General features: G+C 44.7%; 1 protein-coding gene and 1 long non-coding RNA gene across 11 annotated transcripts in view; one reads left to right on the top strand and one right to left on the bottom strand.

Moving 5' to 3' along the window:
- Positions 1-16,450, top strand: part of LOC121889201 (nuclear factor 1 B-type) — a 68,661-nt gene that overhangs the window by 29,958 nt on the left and 22,253 nt on the right. For 8 of the 10 annotated variants that reach the window (XM_042400982.1, XM_042400981.1, XM_042400986.1 and 5 more), the window contains exons 3-4: positions 11,758-11,814; positions 13,732-13,800. In XM_042400982.1, coding sequence (XP_042256916.1) covers positions 11,758-11,814; positions 13,732-13,800 — 126 coding nt within the window. The remainder of the gene's footprint in view (positions 1-11,757; positions 11,815-13,731; positions 13,801-16,450) is intronic. The other 2 variants (XM_042400984.1, XM_042400983.1) reach the window with 1 other exon arrangement.
- LOC121889203 lies at positions 5,225-9,544 on the bottom strand. Its single transcript, XR_006093462.1, has 3 exons — positions 9,431-9,544; positions 9,172-9,291; positions 5,225-5,955 (listed from the first exon to the last, which is right to left on the bottom strand). It is a non-coding gene; the product is annotated as an uncharacterized LOC121889203 (long non-coding RNA).

The following is a 16,450-nucleotide window of genomic DNA, read 5'->3' as shown; positions in this document are numbered from 1 at the left end:
AGCGCCAGAACAGTACCTGACTGTTGGCGCCATACCAAAACAGTACTTTTTTTTGAAGCCTTTGACGTATTTTCTACAAAACACTTTTTAAAAATTCAACAATAGAAGCCAAAGTTCTCAAATGTTGTCTAAAGACGAGGAGCCGTATGAGAACTTTGCCTTAATAAAACAGTCAAAACCCAGCAAATTTTAGATTTGAACCTGGAACTGTTAGATCAAATATAAAAAATGTAAAAAGTTTACAAATCTGACCAGAGATTCGATGCCAGCTTTCAGTACCAGACAGTTTTTGATACTTTTGACACTGCGCTATAGAAACATTTGAGTCAGAAACAAAAAAGTATTGAGGTTCGATACCCGGCCTTATCCCCATGATGCATGTCTGAAAAACAGATCAGGAGAAATGATGATGCAACAACAGTAGCCTGGATAGTAAAGACGAAAGCTATAAGACTGCTCATTTGCACCTGCCGCTTCATTCCCTACTGGAGTTGTAATGGCAAAAATAAACTGGCTCGACATCTGTTGGCAATGTCAGTAGTCTGTTTTTATGCTTGTAATGACACATTAAACTCTGTGGTTGATTCCCCCCTTCTCCACCCTATGTCCCGTTCCAGGGGAGCAGTGCCAGCAAAATCGTCTGACTGAGTGCGCGCTTTGTTTTCTTTGTCTGTTTTGGGCCAAGATCTGGTCTTAGATGTGGTGGCATTCTATGATCGGATAATTCCTTTCACGTCCTCAGTTTTAAGGTGTGTGTACGCGTGTGTGTGAGTGTGTGCGTGTGTTTGTGTGCGTTTACCGCTGCTCGCCTGGCAGAGCTCAGGGAGTGCAAACAGTGGCAATGGGTGGCAGGGATCCTCGGTGGCCTCTCGCCCAGCTGGAGGAGAGCCATTTTGCCCTGCGAGGGAGCACCCAGTCGCCCTGGCTCGGCCTGCTGCTCTCGCCAGTGGGAACTCCTCTTGGCTGTGGCCCGACGCCGTCGTAAGCGCTGACAATCACTGACACATCACTGGCACAGACCTCACAGACACACATTACACAGGCTTGAGTTAAAATCAAGTGACTTTGCTTCTGAAACTGATAGATGTTATTTTCATCTATAAATATCAAAACCCCAAAAAAACTATTGACATAAAATAAGAGCTTATTTTGCTTGTTCTTTTTCTTTATTTTACACTATTTTCACATAAATCACTTCTGAATTCAAAGTAGTTTTACAGATTTGCAAATTGATTTTCAGTGGAATTTGTAGGGAAATATAATTGAATTTTGCATGCATGTTTGCTTTAGGGTGTTGGTAGGGTAGAAGCGTGGTTGGTGTGAGATAAAGATGTAGGTATCACTGCAGTTCCTAACTGTGCCCCCTTATCAGTGCAAACCAGAGCACCATCAAATACATTAATAAAACAACATGTTGTGAACTGGTTCAGTCACGAGAAAACTCCGCCAGCTGCAAGTCAGAAAGCGGGGAGTGTGTTTCAGATGTTTTTCAGAAAGGTACGTTTGAAAACCAAACAATGCAAAATTTTCTAAACTGCATGCTTGTGTGTGTGTGTGTGTGTGTGTGTGTGTGTGTACATGTGTGGAGGTTGAAAGGAAGTTGGCGGCTAAAACCAGTTAAGCCTCGCTAGTATCACAACCAGGCTGTCCCTGAACTATGATCTGTGGGCCAACTTGCCTCTCTTGGGAGAGTGGGGAATTTCCCAGACCCCTTAACACCCCCCTCCATCTCTCATTCCCTCTGTCCCCCCTCCCTCCGGACCAGTCGAGACGTGCAGGTTTGAACCCTCTCTCTGTGTTTCTGGCCTCCCATGCCCATTGCCACTCAAGCAGCAGGGGTCCGGTGCATTTGTCTCATAATTATCCGACTGGATAGGGGGGTTCTGAAGATGAAAGAGGCGAATCACAGAGCTCCTCTGTCAAAGGTCTGTCTGCCTGACTGGGGGGTTTTGGATCTATCTCCCTTGTCCTCTCTCTTTCGCTGCATCCACCGCCCACCCCACCACCTCTACTCCATCACACACACACGCACGCACGCAGTCTTACTTTTCCTCAAGAGCTGCCTCCACAGAGCATAATCGCCGACAGTGAACGCTCGTGCACAACCCCCCCCTCAACCAGCCACCCCGCTGATTCATTCACAACTACAAAACTGCAGAAATACCCCCCACCCTCACATCCTGAAAGACTTCAGACTCTCTCCTTTTTTTTTTTCTCCCCCCTCACATGCTCCGCCCACCAACCCATCGGCTAGCCACCTCACCCGCTTACACCCCCCCCCCCCCCCCCCCCTCCCACACCCTCCCCATCCCTCATCCGCCTCCTCTTTTCTCCTCTCCACCCTCCCCACCACCACCTTTCTCCTTCTTCTCCTCTTAACTACTGGCTAGGAGTTAATGGACTGTTTTGGCTAGTCTCCAGACGGTGAGTGTCACCTCATAGCGGCTCGCTCCCAGACTGCTCCTTGTGTGTGTGTGTATGTGTGTGTGTGTGTGTGTGTTTGTGTGTGTGCGTAGGAGGAGGACTACAACGACGGAATGTCATTGGTCTGTCCCCCCCATCCCACCACCCCCCCGCCCCCCAACCCTCCCACCACACACCCCTTACCCTCTCCCTCTCCCCTTCCCACCACTACAATGAATGAGAAAACACGCATGCATAATTAAATCTATAGTCTCGTCCTCACTCCACCCTCCCTTCCCTCCTTCCTCCACAGCCGTGCATTTAAAAAAAAAAACAACAAAAAAAAAAAAAAAAAACGCTCCTGCTTGGAAGTTTGCCACGGTGGAGAAAAAAAAAAAAAAAAAAAGCGGTGTCTTCGAACCACAGAGATGTGGCCAACCTTCCACCCTCGTATGGACCTATTCTTTTTTACCCCAGCCCGCTGAATGGCAGGGTGGCAACAGCGGGCGAATGTAAATGCCACCCGGTCCTGCCAGTCAATTACGCCGCAACAAAGCTAATTGTTTGTTTGGTGCATACCAAAAAGATGCCGAGGTTGGCCATTGATGGGCCCATTGTTTCAACACAGATGCAAAGTTCTTTTTTCTCACAGGCTAGACTTGATGCTGATTAAACTTGTTAATGATGAGACCACACTTATGGAGAATCATCGAATTCGTGTTACAAGTGTAAACAGTTTTAAGCCTGTAACCAACAATTATTTTCATTATCAATTCATCTTTTTTTGATTAGTCAATTCATTGTTTAGTTTATAAAATGTCAGAAAAAGAGTCAAAAATGCCCATCACAATTTCCCAGAACCCAAAGTGAGCTTTCAAATTGCTTGTTCTGACCAATCAACACTCCCAAACCAAAAAGATATTCAATTTACAAAACAGAGAAAAGCTGCAAATCTTCACATTCGAGACCAGCAAACATTTGGCCTTTTTCACATAATAAATGACTTAAACTATAAATAAGATAATCAAAATGATCACATTTTCTGCCTATCAACTAATTTATTTAAATCCACCAAATTAATCACGTAATTTCACCGCTAAACTTCACTTAATGCAATGGAGGCTTCCAGGTGCCGCGAAGGAGATAAAAAGTTTGCTCTGCTAGCTGTGAGGAAAGTGACAAGAATGGAAAGAATAAAAAGGGATACAGAAAGAGGAAAAGAAAAAAAAAATAGGAATGTAATAAAAAAGCGAAAGGAAAGGCCACATTGTGAGAAAAGGACAAACAGAGAGAGAGTGGGAGGAGGTGGAAACATTAAGTGGGGCGCAGTGTGCTGACTGGAGGCCAGCTTGCTCATTTTTCATGGGACAGATGAGCCACTGTGTCACATTGTGTTGTGTAGTTTGTCTGCAGCTCGGCCGCTGACTGCATCGCACATGTACAGCACAGATCAGCTCGCCGCGGGACGCTGGGTGTGTGCCCCTGTTTGTGCATGCATGCATGTCAGCGTGTGTGTGAACTCAATGTGTGTGTGCACATGTAGCATGACTACATGAATGGAGGCTGCTGTGTGCTGCGCCAAGCCGACTGCTTACGTGCTCGCGTTTGATGTGTGCATCCGCGGGGAGGTGGGTAAACTTTATTGCACAAATTAAAAGGTGCGGAAGTTGAATTTGGATGGGTTAACCCTCAGCTGCATCCTTGGTTTTGTGGCTGTGTATCCCTTTGTGCCTGCCAGGTTCTTCCTTCTCCTCTCCCGGGCCGGTGTGGCTAATGATCCGTCAGGCCATTCAGTCCCTTGTTCAAGGCCCACTCGCCACTGAATGCGTTCCCTCCCCGTCCACACTGTTTGGTGACCTCAATGAGGAGCCTGTTGTCCTCCCGGCTCGGTTAAAATGCTCTCCTCTTTTCACTGCCGTGAGAGTTTACGGAGGAGAAGGCACAGAGACTCGGTGGAGAGAAAGAGGGCCCGCTCTTCACCGGCATTAGTATGCACCGATTAGAAACAAACACACACTGATGATCCACGCACGCGCGCACGCCCATACACACTTAGGCGGCGGCAGACATGTGCACGCTCGCATCGAGAGATGTACACTTACACAGAAAGATACAAGTGAGCTGGGTCACACACAGTCAAACACACACACTATATGGCTTCTCATTGTTCCTGTCTGGGCTGGGATCCCACTTGATTCCATAAGTCTCAAAACCCTGACAGTCCTACTGTGTGTGTGTGTGTGTGTGTGTGTGTGTGTGTATGTGTGTGTGTGTCTCCCCTTCTGCTCTATTGAACAAGTCTGTGGTGTCTGTCTTAGAGAAAAGAAGGCAAAATGTCATTGTTCTCACAGACGTTTCAACTTTGCCCCTCTCACTTTCTGTGTGCCTTTCTCTCTCTCTCTTTCGTCTGTGTGTGTATGTGTGTGTGTGTGCATGTGTGTGTAACTCATCCTACTGTACCTGCATTCCCCATCAGAGGCAGTCATTTGATAGGGTAGCTATCTGGATTACCAGGTGCTCCTTCAAGCCAATAAGAAATACTTGCCTTGTTCCAATTATGAGATAATCATTACAGTGTCACACAGTGTATAGGCACCATCAGGGGAACATAGTCGTAGTTTGTCAAAGGGAACACAATACAATGCATTTCTGTCTGTGCAGAGGTATCGCTGATTATAAATCCGACAATAATGCATGAAAGAGGCTGTGAATTATTAGAAAGTCCAGTAATCTGGATAAACATTATAAGACAAGATGTTGACTCTGTGGCTGACTTGTAAAGTAGTACTTACTCAGGTTTGGTATCGTATGAACATTTTTGATGCCAGTACAAATACAGTACCTGAGTTTCGGTATCAATACTAGAAACTCTCCTTTTTTATTTAACAAAATAAGCCAAACCTCTCAAATTCACATATTTCATTTTGTCTCAACACAACATAGCCGTACAACCACTCTTCAGAATAAAATACAGTCCGAAATGAGCAGATATAAATGAGGAAATAGCTAATCAATGAATTAATAAACTGGACAATGAAGATGACCAAGCATTTTTGGACCAATTTTTCAATATCTGGTACTCAAAAACTGTTGAAGTTCAACACCCAGCCCTCCCACATACAGGTAAACGCTTAGACCAGGTGCTTATTTTGTATTATTACATTTTTAATTTGCTGTTCTGTCAGAGCTCATCCTCCCTGTGAGACACCCCAAGATGGCGCCTCATTTGGCTGCAGCATTTGTCTTCCTTTCACTCACGGCGTCAATATCACTCTCCTTTAGGCCAGGTCAGGTGCCAGCCCTTTGCAGAATGCCATGCATGAGTCCGGGTGGAAGGGGGTGGAGGGTGGGGGGGCCTGAGATGCTAGAATTTGCTCTGTGTGTGTGTGTGTGTGTGTGTGAGGAGGGGGTCGGCGGCGGGGGGCATCGCCAGTTGGCAGGCTGGCACACAATGGCTGGCACGATAAGATCCTCCCTCTTCTGCGGGCAGATTTCCTCGCCCATATCTTTTGTTTGGCTTGTTTGGGTTGCGGCTCATCCTGATAAAGGCCACTTTGTTTAGACAACAAAGCGTGAGGGAGGGAGAGAGGAGAGAGATAGAGAGACAAAGAGATAAAAAAGAGAGAGAGAGGGAGAGAGAGGGCATTAAAATAGGTGGCAAAAGGGGGGGGAGCGCCAACACAGATGGAAACGTTAAAAGAAAAAGCAGGAGGAAAGCGAAAGAAAGGCGAGATATTGGCAAAGAAATAAGAAAAAAAAAAATCAAGAAATTTGAAAATAGATACAGTGTGCACTTTTCACTGGATAAGATATCGCCACGGATACACCGAATAGTAGATATACACAGAGGCGGGTATGAAAAGATACAATAGAGGACGGATACTGTTGCAGGCACAGGGACAGAGATAGACAGATAGCGAGGACAAGAAAGAAAGAGATTTGGAGAAGAGAGCAGGTTCTGCTGGCTGCTGGAAGCCAGCCCGAGTAGTGTGAGGTCATCGACAAAGCTGTGAATGATAGAAACCAGGAGCGGGGAGGACGCGGACACACACACATTACATACCAATGCATGTACAGTCATTTATGTATACTGTCAAGACTTGCATGACCCCGTGGTGCTCACACAAACACACTCACACACACACACACACACACACACACACACACATATTTCGGCTGTGCATTTTCAAGGAAGGACCAACTGGAGTCTCCTGCAGCAGAACAGGAAAGAAAAGCAGGAGGACACTGAGCTCGGCCACATCAAATATTTACTCAGGAGCAGCTGTATTGTCGAAACATTACGCATCGGAGCTGCTCCGTAATTAGGTTGATATTTTCTGCCCCTCTCCCTCTCTCTGTTTCCCTACTTCTCCGGGAGTCCACCCCTCTCCACCTCTCCTCCACACTCCCCTCCCCTCGCCTCCCCAGGCTGCTGAAATGCGTCTTGGCTCGGGACCCATGCCTCTGGCAGCCAGAGTGCTATACATGTGCACAGAACCCCGCTCGGCATAAAATGGCTGCCAGACAGGCTTCTCCTCCTGAAATGTCGACAGCGGTATGCATCTGCAGGGTGTGCGTGTCGCGCGTGCGCACTGTTTTTTTGTGGAGGATATCTGTACGTGTCTGCAAGTGTTTGCGGGCTAGTAAACGTGCACCGCCGCTGTCAAAAAAAAAAAAAAAAAAAAAGTTTCCCAAACTATGTGGCTAATTTAATCCACACTGTGTGTGTATGTGCATGTGTGTTCCGCAATTTAGTGGGAACAGAATGGGTATCATGCCAAAAAATGAGAGGGTGGGTTAGGGAGAGTGTGTGTGAGTGTTTTAGTGATTATAAAATCCAGGCGAGTAACAGACTTGGGCGTGGAGAAACCTCACAAGCACTGAGAAACTTTCTTGCCGAGCCAGATTTCTGTTGCCATTACCCCTAATTGCCCTAATCGTTACAGTGGTATGATAAGTATCCCACCGGACAAGAAGGTGTAAGAACTCATGGACACATCCAAAATACCCACAAGCCCCCTCTGCTACTTTTTTTCCCCTGCTTTTTTTTTTTTTTTGCTGAGTAACAGTAGATAATCTGATTCATACGTGGTACTGTTTTTTCACTTCCTTCATGAACTGGTTTGTTTATTTAAACAAGTGGCAGGGACGGAGGGTGCCAAGAAATGTTGTTTTTGGAAAAGGGCTGTGTGTGTGTACGTGCGTGTTTATGTGTGTGTGTGTGTGTGTGTGTGTGTGGTGTCTGGCCCTGTGATCAAGCCCTGCCAAGCTCCCAGGGCAAAGCCCAGCCTCCTCGACCACAACTGTTTATTTACAGGTTACACTACTGTTTATTTGAAGACTATCGGATTGGACGGGCCTCTGCACAGGACACCTTTTAGTGCATTCAATAAGTATTCAGACCCCTGCACTTTTTTCACAGTTTATGTTGCAGCCTTATGCTAAAAACTCGCTTAAATTCATTTTTTCCCCTCATCAGCTTACACTCAATACCCCATAATGACAAACCGAATTTTCAAAATTTTTGCAAATTTATTTATTTCAGGCCTTTCCAGAGATGTTCGATTGGGTTCAAGTCAGGGCTCTGGCTGGGCCACTCGAGGACATTCATAGAGTTGTCCCGAAGCCTTGTCCTGGCTGTGTTTTTAGTAATTATCATCCTGTTGGAAGGTGAACCTTCAGCCCGGTCCTGGGCAGGTCCTGAGCACTCTGGACCCACTTTTCTTTAAGGATATCTCTGTACTTTGCTTCATTCAGCTTTCCCCTCAACCTTGACCAGTCTCCCAGTCCCTGCATGATGCTGCCACCATCATGCTTCACTGTTGGGACGGTATTGGACAGGTGATGAGCGGTGCCTGGTTTCTTCCAGATATGACACTTAGAATTGAGGCAAAACAGTTCAATCCTTGTTTCATCAGACCAGAGACAAATCCTTGTTGCTCCAGACTTCTTCCATTTAAGAATTACGGAGGCCACTGTGCTCTCGGGAACCTTAAATGCAGTAGAAATACACTAGATGTCTCGACACAATCCTGTCTCTGAGCTCCGCAGGCAGTTCCTTTGACCTCATGGCTTGGTTTTTGCTCTGATACGCGTTGTCAGCTGTGAGACCTCATATAGACAGGTGTGTGCCTTTCCAAATCATGTCCAATCAATTGAATTTACCGCAGGTGGACTCCAATCAAGGTGTAGAAACATCTCAAAGATGATCAAGAGAAATGGGAGACACTTGAGCTAAACATTTAAGTGTCATAGCAAAGGCTCTGAATACTTATGTCAATGTGAAATGATCAGTTTTGGAATAAAATTGCAAAAATGTTCACTTTATCATTATGGGGTATAGAGAGTAGATAGATGATACTTTCTGAATGCACTGTAGATGCAGATACCAGACCCAAGCCCCTAACATCTCACTTCTGTTTCAACCACTTTCTGAACTTATATTTTTTTAAAAATTCACTGTAAAATACCAACACTCATATCCAACCTTTTATAGTCCAGAGTTATCTGTTTTAAAAAATAAAAATAAGCTGTATTTAGATACCTGTTGAGTGACAAAATGGGCTGGATTGTAAATAAACTGTTTACTAGATAAAACCAGCACACCTACAGCCTGACAAATATGCGCTGTTCTAAACAATATAATCACCCTGGAAGAAGGAGCCTGAAGCTGCCCTTCTTGGGTCAAAGGTAAAATGTAATGCAATAGGGGAGGTGTTTCCAGCTCCGGTGCAGGCCTGGCAGATGCGCCATATGCTTGCATCCCACCTTGAGTCATCCAGGTGGTCTCTCCTGGTGCTACAGTGAGGCCTCATGCTGGAAGATGCTGCCTGGGATCTCTAATTGCCACGACCATCTGCTCTTTTTGTCATGGTTGCCTGTTCAGCCCTGGAAGACGAAGAAAAAAAAAAAAAGAAACAAAAACACAAAACTGTGATCCGATCTAAATGAATCGGCACACCTCTCCCACCTCCACCTCCTCGCTCCTTTTCCTCCCCTCAGCGCCTTTTTTTTTTTCAATGTTTACCTCATCTCTACTCCGGTGCTCTTTTCACTCCCCCTGCCCGTTCTTCCCCTCTCAGCAGTTCTCAGGGAGTGAGCGTAGAGTTGGCAGTTGTAACTAGACTGATGGATGATTCTGAAAGTGGCAGGGAGGGGAGGAGGGGGGGGGAAGACGGGGAGACAAGGCCACTGAGCTCCCCGCAATCACTTTATGGACATGTGCTGTGCCAAATCCACACAAACCTCCACTCGCCCACAAAAGCTGCTTAACACACTCTGTTTATGTGTAAGTGTGTGTGTGTGTGTGTGTGTGTGTGTGTAGGGGGCAACTAAAGGGACTCACTGCCATTTGGTGCATGGAAAAGGAAACTTATATTTTGCTGAGGGTTCAACTTATAGTAAAATGCGGATTTTAGTATTGAAACGATTAATAGACACTTAATCTGCAGCAAATTTGATAATTGATTCTTTGTCCAGGTGAAGACAAACGCTAAAAATTTTAAAGATGAAAGATTTGCCGCTTTTCTCCGTTCTATATCTACGTTTTATAAGTTGAATATATTTGGGGTTTACGGACTGTTTCTAAGCTGAAAGAAGCAATTTTGAAATTTGAAGACAACATCTCAAGTTCTGTGTAACTGTAATTGGCATTTTTTTTTTCATTATTTTTTGGCATTTCAGTCAGTCAGAAGCAATCAGCAATGAAAATAATTGTTAGTTACAGCCCTAACTGCTTCAAATATCTTCAAACTGTTCTGTGCATGAATAGGAGAGATTTAATAGAGAGCCTCCTAAACCTGTAGGACTACATGATGAGAAAACATAAGTCAAGCTTATGTTTTTACATTTTTGGGAAGCAGAACAGAGATATACTATAAGACCGTAACTTGCGTGTTGCTCGTACATTTTTAGGGCCAAGCATACTGAAAGAGGGGATTTTTTTTTTTTCTGCTTAACGTATGGTCCTCTTCCCTCCCTACTTTGTCATTGTTGAGCTTCGGCCAAGAACATTCTGTTTTTGCAGTGCTGTTTAATAGTCAAATTTAGGAGAGGGGGAACAAGAGAGAGAGGGAGAGAGACACAGAGAGAGAACAAGAAAGGGATAAATCTTTCAACTTTTTTTCTTTTCTCTCTCTCTCCCCCCCCCCCCCCCCCCTTCCCACCCACCCCCCCCCCCCTTTCCTTCTCTTTCCCTCTCCGCGTTGCCTCTGTAACACAGCTCATGAGAGCTGCGGCAGGAAAAGGGGTGTTGTTGCAAGGCGAGGGTATCTGAGTTCACTGTCTCTCGCTTCTTGTCTCGGCTTTCTCTTGTTAAAGGCGTAGATGATAATCTCCCTGCTGGTTCTCATTGGGCTCTTTCTGTCTCAGGGCATGTGTGGGCTCGGGCCCGTTTGAATCATTATGGGGGTCCACTCAGACGCTGCCGCTCACTGCTTGGCACGGCAGCAGTTGCAGTGTTGCAGCATGTACAGTTGCAAGGCCTTGCTAAGTTGTGTTTTTTTCTCTTTCTAACACGCACCAAAACATATGTTCCAAAACTGTATGCTCGGATTAAAATCTGACAGTGATTTCTACCGTTTATTTTGATGTTTCACAACAGTCCGTGTTGCATGATGTTAAAAAAAAAAAAAAAAAGTTGTTAGTGATCAACCATAGCTGAGGAATGATAGATTTCCCTCCTAGTGAGGCTTGGAGGTAAAAGACGTCAGCCCGGGCCGTCTCATACTGAAGCCTGCCGGTGGAAAGAATTCCACTCATGTTTCCTTGTATTTCCCCGCCCCTCCTCTCTCCTCTCTCCACGTTTTGTTCTGTGCTCGTACCTTGCACAGCAGGACCGAACACATTCTGTACCCCCCACCCCCTCAACACTCCCCCAGCCCCTTTGAAAAATTACACAGCGGTCTGCCGCTAAAAAACTTTTAGGCTATCCTGTGTCAGATGCAGCTTTTACCTTGGGTTCGCTCTCTCCCATTAATGATAATGTTGTTCAAACAAAACTGTCTTGTTTAATGCATAGCAGGTACGCTCTCCTTGACCGGTAGATAAGGAGAACATTTAGGCACCCAGGAAGGAAATACGTGGGTCCTGAAATGCACTTTGTCATGTCGAGTGTCCTGACAGGAGTTAACTGGGGAAGGCTAAAGGTGTGAGACAAACAATGAGTCAGGGTAAATAAGTGCCTGTAAAAGTAAAAAGTTTTGATTTACTTTCTTTTTTTATCTAAGTTACAGAGTATTATGGGAATTATCAATACTGACAAGAAAGCAGCGTTACAGTAAGATGGTATGTTGTTGTGCTCTTGCTGTACTAAGGCCCCCACCCTCCCCCTCCCCTCTCTCTGTGTGTTCGCAGACTCGCAGCAGTCAGGAAGTCCCAGTAACAATGAGCCAGGCAAGAACCCTCTTCCAGGTATGTACAGTACCAGTCATCCTCCCTCCTCCCTCCTGTCATCACTCTATTGTTCGCCTGCTGCTCGCCCACTGTACAGCGGCTTATGTACACCATAATTTACCTAGTTTAAATAGTGTTGATCTGCAGTGAACTCTGTGACATTCAGGCTATACTGTAATGCCTTCACTGTAAAAAAAGAAAGAAAGTTTTTTTTGTCCCACGTGATCCGCTGACAAATACGTAAAAAGCAGGGGACAAAAACACGGGATGTTGAGCTTAATTCGATTTTTAAAAAGTGAATACCTCAGTACTTCAGCTGCATAAAAAGGGACTATCAATACAAGCTAGACACGTTTATTATTCCACTTCTGTATGACATCTGCTAGCTGAGGCCGTAGTTTTTAACTTTGCATGGACTGTGCAGGAATAAAATTTGATTAGCTCATAAAATTTGAATTGTCATCATCGCAGTGGCAGCGTCAAACACAATGTAAGAAAAAAAAAGTCGACAGAGACACTAAAGACCTGGAGTGAAAATGCAGATTGCACCTTTTGGCTGGTAGCTGAGTGAGTCAAGGTGCGCCAGCAAAGCAGAGGTGTGGAGAGTCTTATTCTCTGACAGCGCTGTTGTTCCCCTGGACTGACCTGCGCTGTGTCGTCACAATGTTGGAATGAAAATAGTTTGAGAAGTATAATTAGTTTTCTACCTCAAGAGCAGGTTCTGCCGATACGGGTGCCAAGGAAAACATGCTAGTGAGCCAATGACTCAGGCCTGGGAGGCCCTCGGCAGTGGCACAGTTCCCCGCAAAAGCCGTAGGCTCACTGGAGGCATTAGGCTTTGTAGGTGCCAATGGAGCCGCCCGCCTATCTTTCTGGCACGGCCCGAGTGCCCTTGGCATGGCATCAAAGTCAAGCCAGAGTCATTTGGGTGTCAATAACTTGTCTGGCTGTTTTACTTGACTGACGGCCTCTGATTAGTGTTGCCAAGTCCCGGGCAGGTCATACACTGTACAGAACGCACCGGATGTTTCAACACTGCAAAAAATATACATTATAATAAATCATCTGTTGTAACGTTCAGTCTAAAGGTTTTTTTTTTTAAGAACAGGGGGGGAAAAAAATTTGGCTGTGTCAAAACGGTCTGTTTGCAGAGCAGCGTCATGATTTCAAACAAGTCTTAAAACAGTTTATTTACATTGGAAAGAGTGAGCAAATCTTACAGTTCCCAAATAATCTTAATATCAATACTACTGGAAATGACTTTCTAAGGTGGATATTTCTAGCTGCGATACTGTATCTATGCACAGCACTGTCAATATTGACAGTTTTGGAGTTTTTACTGGTGTATTTGATCAAACACACTGAGTTCAGCACAGGCTCATTTGTTGTCCTAACGGCAGCAGGAGTATGAGCCTCCTCCTCACACGTTTGTCCTGTCACTCTTAACTGTAACTGCAAAAAAAGCTGTTAGTTTAAACACTACACCTGGAAAATAAACACTATAACCGCTGGTTCCTTTTTACATGATACGCTCATTTTCAAGTCAACGATCCACAGCTTAAATCTTGTGGAAATAAGACAAAATAAAGATGCTTCAACAACAGAAAGACAAAGGTGAAAGATACCGGATGTGCTTTTTTTAAGTATTTTTCTCTACGTTATATCCCCGTCTTATGATCTGTACCTCTGTATTTGTGACCTCATCCTTGGCATACTATTTTCTTTCTGCATCTCATGTTCTCTTCTAAATATAAAATAAGATACATTAAAAGAGAGATTGGAGGAGCTTGAATGAGTCCACTGTAAACTGTAACTGTATCTAGTAAATAACAGTCATTTCTAATGTGTTAAGTTGAAAATCACAATTACAGTGATGATATATATATAGAGAGATTTTTTTTGCTAATGAGTATCTATCTGTTCTTGTATCTACAGTCTACTTGGAAGACAGCTTCATCAAATCAGGAGTCTTCAGTGTTTCAGAACTGGTGCGAGTGTCCAGAAGTAAGTACATACTGTAACTGTTTTATCTTTATTTATGTGCACTTGTAAACACTCTTTCACCTATCAGTGGTTAGACCTCTGCTCAGGTTGAAGGGGGGTGGGGCGGGCCTATGCTGGGAATCACACAAGGACTCCAAAGTCTGTGTACGTAAAAAAAAAATGGTGAAGGTGTTAGTTTTCCTGCCATAACAGGTGCAACTAAGTTATCAGGAGTGTCAGAGAGATGTCAGTCTGTACATGCCCACACAGTCCTGCAGAGAGGTCGGACAGGTAGAATAACCGAAAACATGGTTGTGTTTCGCCCTCAGGTCTTTGAACAACAGATTCTCTGATTCAGAAGAATAAACGTGCATTTACTTGCAACTGTCACAAACAATTCTGTAACTTTCCGCTTTTCTACGAATCCCAACATCTGTATATTTACTGAAATCCACCATACAACTGTAGTGCGGTAAATCCAGTTTGGCCAGTCTGCTTTGCAATAAGAGAAACAGTCAAGCACAGATGTCTGTATGAGCCTGCGCGCATTTGTATAGACATGTCTGCCCTCCACAAAGCCGTTGACGGTTGTTCTTCCAGGAGCTCCTCTGCTTCTGATAGAGAAGGTTACCCCGAGGCACCGTTTACCTTTACTGCCTCTGAGCTGACACTGTAGCTCAGGAGGGAACGTAGACTCCAGTCAACCCCCCAACAACCCGTGTTTAAAAGCAACATACCTGTTCCGTCTGTGTGTTGTGGGATGTTACAGTCAATTCCAGCGCCGTGTTTAGACTGACAGCGAGGAACGCGGTTAAAGTCAAGTCCACGACTAGCTGATTCTGAGTCGGAACGAGGTCTAGACGGGGTTTCATTTGAACCCGGTTCCGTCAAACAAGAGAGTAAACAACATAAAACATGTGTCTCTTGATTGTAACGTCGTTTGACAGAAAATGTATCAATTTTCTTTTATTAAAACTATTTTTTATAACTGATTTATCATTTTAGGAAATGGTGACTGACATTTTTCACCATTTTCTGACATTTTATGGACGAAACATCTAATCAAATAATTGACAGATTAATCGATAATAAAAATAATTGTTAGTTGCAGTTTTATATGTGTTAAAATTCTTTAAACTGTCAGAAAAATAGTCTCAACTTATTTTGGCCTTGAAGTGATGCTAATAAGGATAATTTCATGTGAATAAATTAGAAACAACAAATAGTATTTTAATGCCGACCTTGTTTACCTGCTGTATCAAAGTGCTCACAGTGTAGAAGCATGGACCAGGCTGTCTTACTCGTCTCATACATCACGCTTTGAAAGGCAGAACTTATTCAGTTCACTGCTCAGAGACTAAACAACCTTTGAAAGATTGTGTTTTTGTTTAGTGTTTAATTTGCCCCCTGACCAGATGGCCGCTGCGCTGGTGTGTTTGCTCTCATGTGACCGAGCCTGGTTTCACTAAAGCCCACTGAACTCGAGCTGGAATTTTAAAAAGGTCGACGGACGCGCAGGAATTGTCACTCACTCAGCCGGTCACTCCCTGGGAAGATATCTAAGCAGCCGCTCGTCCGTCATCGCGCTTCTCTCCCGACTCTCCAGGCTGTCGAGACATTCTTTGAAGTCCATCAAAGGGAGCTGCGGAGTTCAAGGCTGACTTGCAATCCAGCATTTCGACGAGGACTCTCATTAATGCAACAGGAGCCTAGACTGCGAGTGTAAAGATATTTTGTCAACAGAAAATGTGGGCAGGCGAAAGCAAATGAAACCGTGGATATGAATTTATGAAGGTAGTACATTTTCTGTAATCCATACGTACAAGAAAAACAAGTAACATCTATTCAAAGCTGCTGGAAGAAGCAATGTGTGGAAAATGATTATATATTTTGCAGCATCATTGTTTAATTCGCCGTTGTTGTTTTTTTTTCAACTTAGAAGTCAAAGCCCATGTTATTAAATGAGATGATTGGCAGGGCGGCCAAGTGGCATCACAAATAACGTGCCGAGCCAAGAAGAGAGAAAGAGAGAAACCAGCAGAGAGGGAGATGGTTGGGGGTATCCTCAGCCATGAATGAAATAAAAAAAAACAATGGACTTGTATTCAGCGTCCGCGGGCCGGATGCATTCCTCCACAGACAGCTCAGTATGGGTAGCAGCGGGTAGGGGCCTTTGCCAGGGCTACAGTGGGCTGCCAGGGCGGAGGCTGGCGGAGGGATCGTGCCAGTGGTGAACCTCAGACCACAACAGACGGCGCCACACACTCCTTCCTCTCATCGACTCCAAACCAACCAACCGCTTGAGCTGCAGGCTGCCTCGCGGGCCACACACTGAAGAGAGAGAGAGAGAGAGAGACAGAGGGAGTGTGTGAGAGAGAGAGAGTGTGAGGATGGGTGGTGAACTCCTTTTGTTCTGTAAACACTAGCCCGTCCTCCTTTGAAACAATATCCCTCACCTTGACCGCAGTGAGGAAAACAACACCTTTTCCACTATAAATCACTTTGTGAGGAAACTGCTAGTGCTACACTGAACCACAGAGAAGTGAAGAAAATTTAGATGCTTTTGGATTAAGTTTAAAGTTTACTGAGCTTTGCTTTAGATACGGAGCTCGTACAAATTTAAGACATAATAAATTATTCTATCTTGCACCAAAAGGCATTGAATTAAAGC

The sequence above is a fragment of the Thunnus maccoyii genome, chromosome 22 (assembly GCF_910596095.1).
Source record: "Thunnus maccoyii chromosome 22, fThuMac1.1, whole genome shotgun sequence".
Classification (NCBI taxonomy): domain Eukaryota; kingdom Metazoa; phylum Chordata; class Actinopteri; order Scombriformes; family Scombridae; genus Thunnus; species Thunnus maccoyii.
Note: the sequence above shows the minus strand (reverse complement) of the source record. Positions and strands in the feature narration are given on the sequence as shown.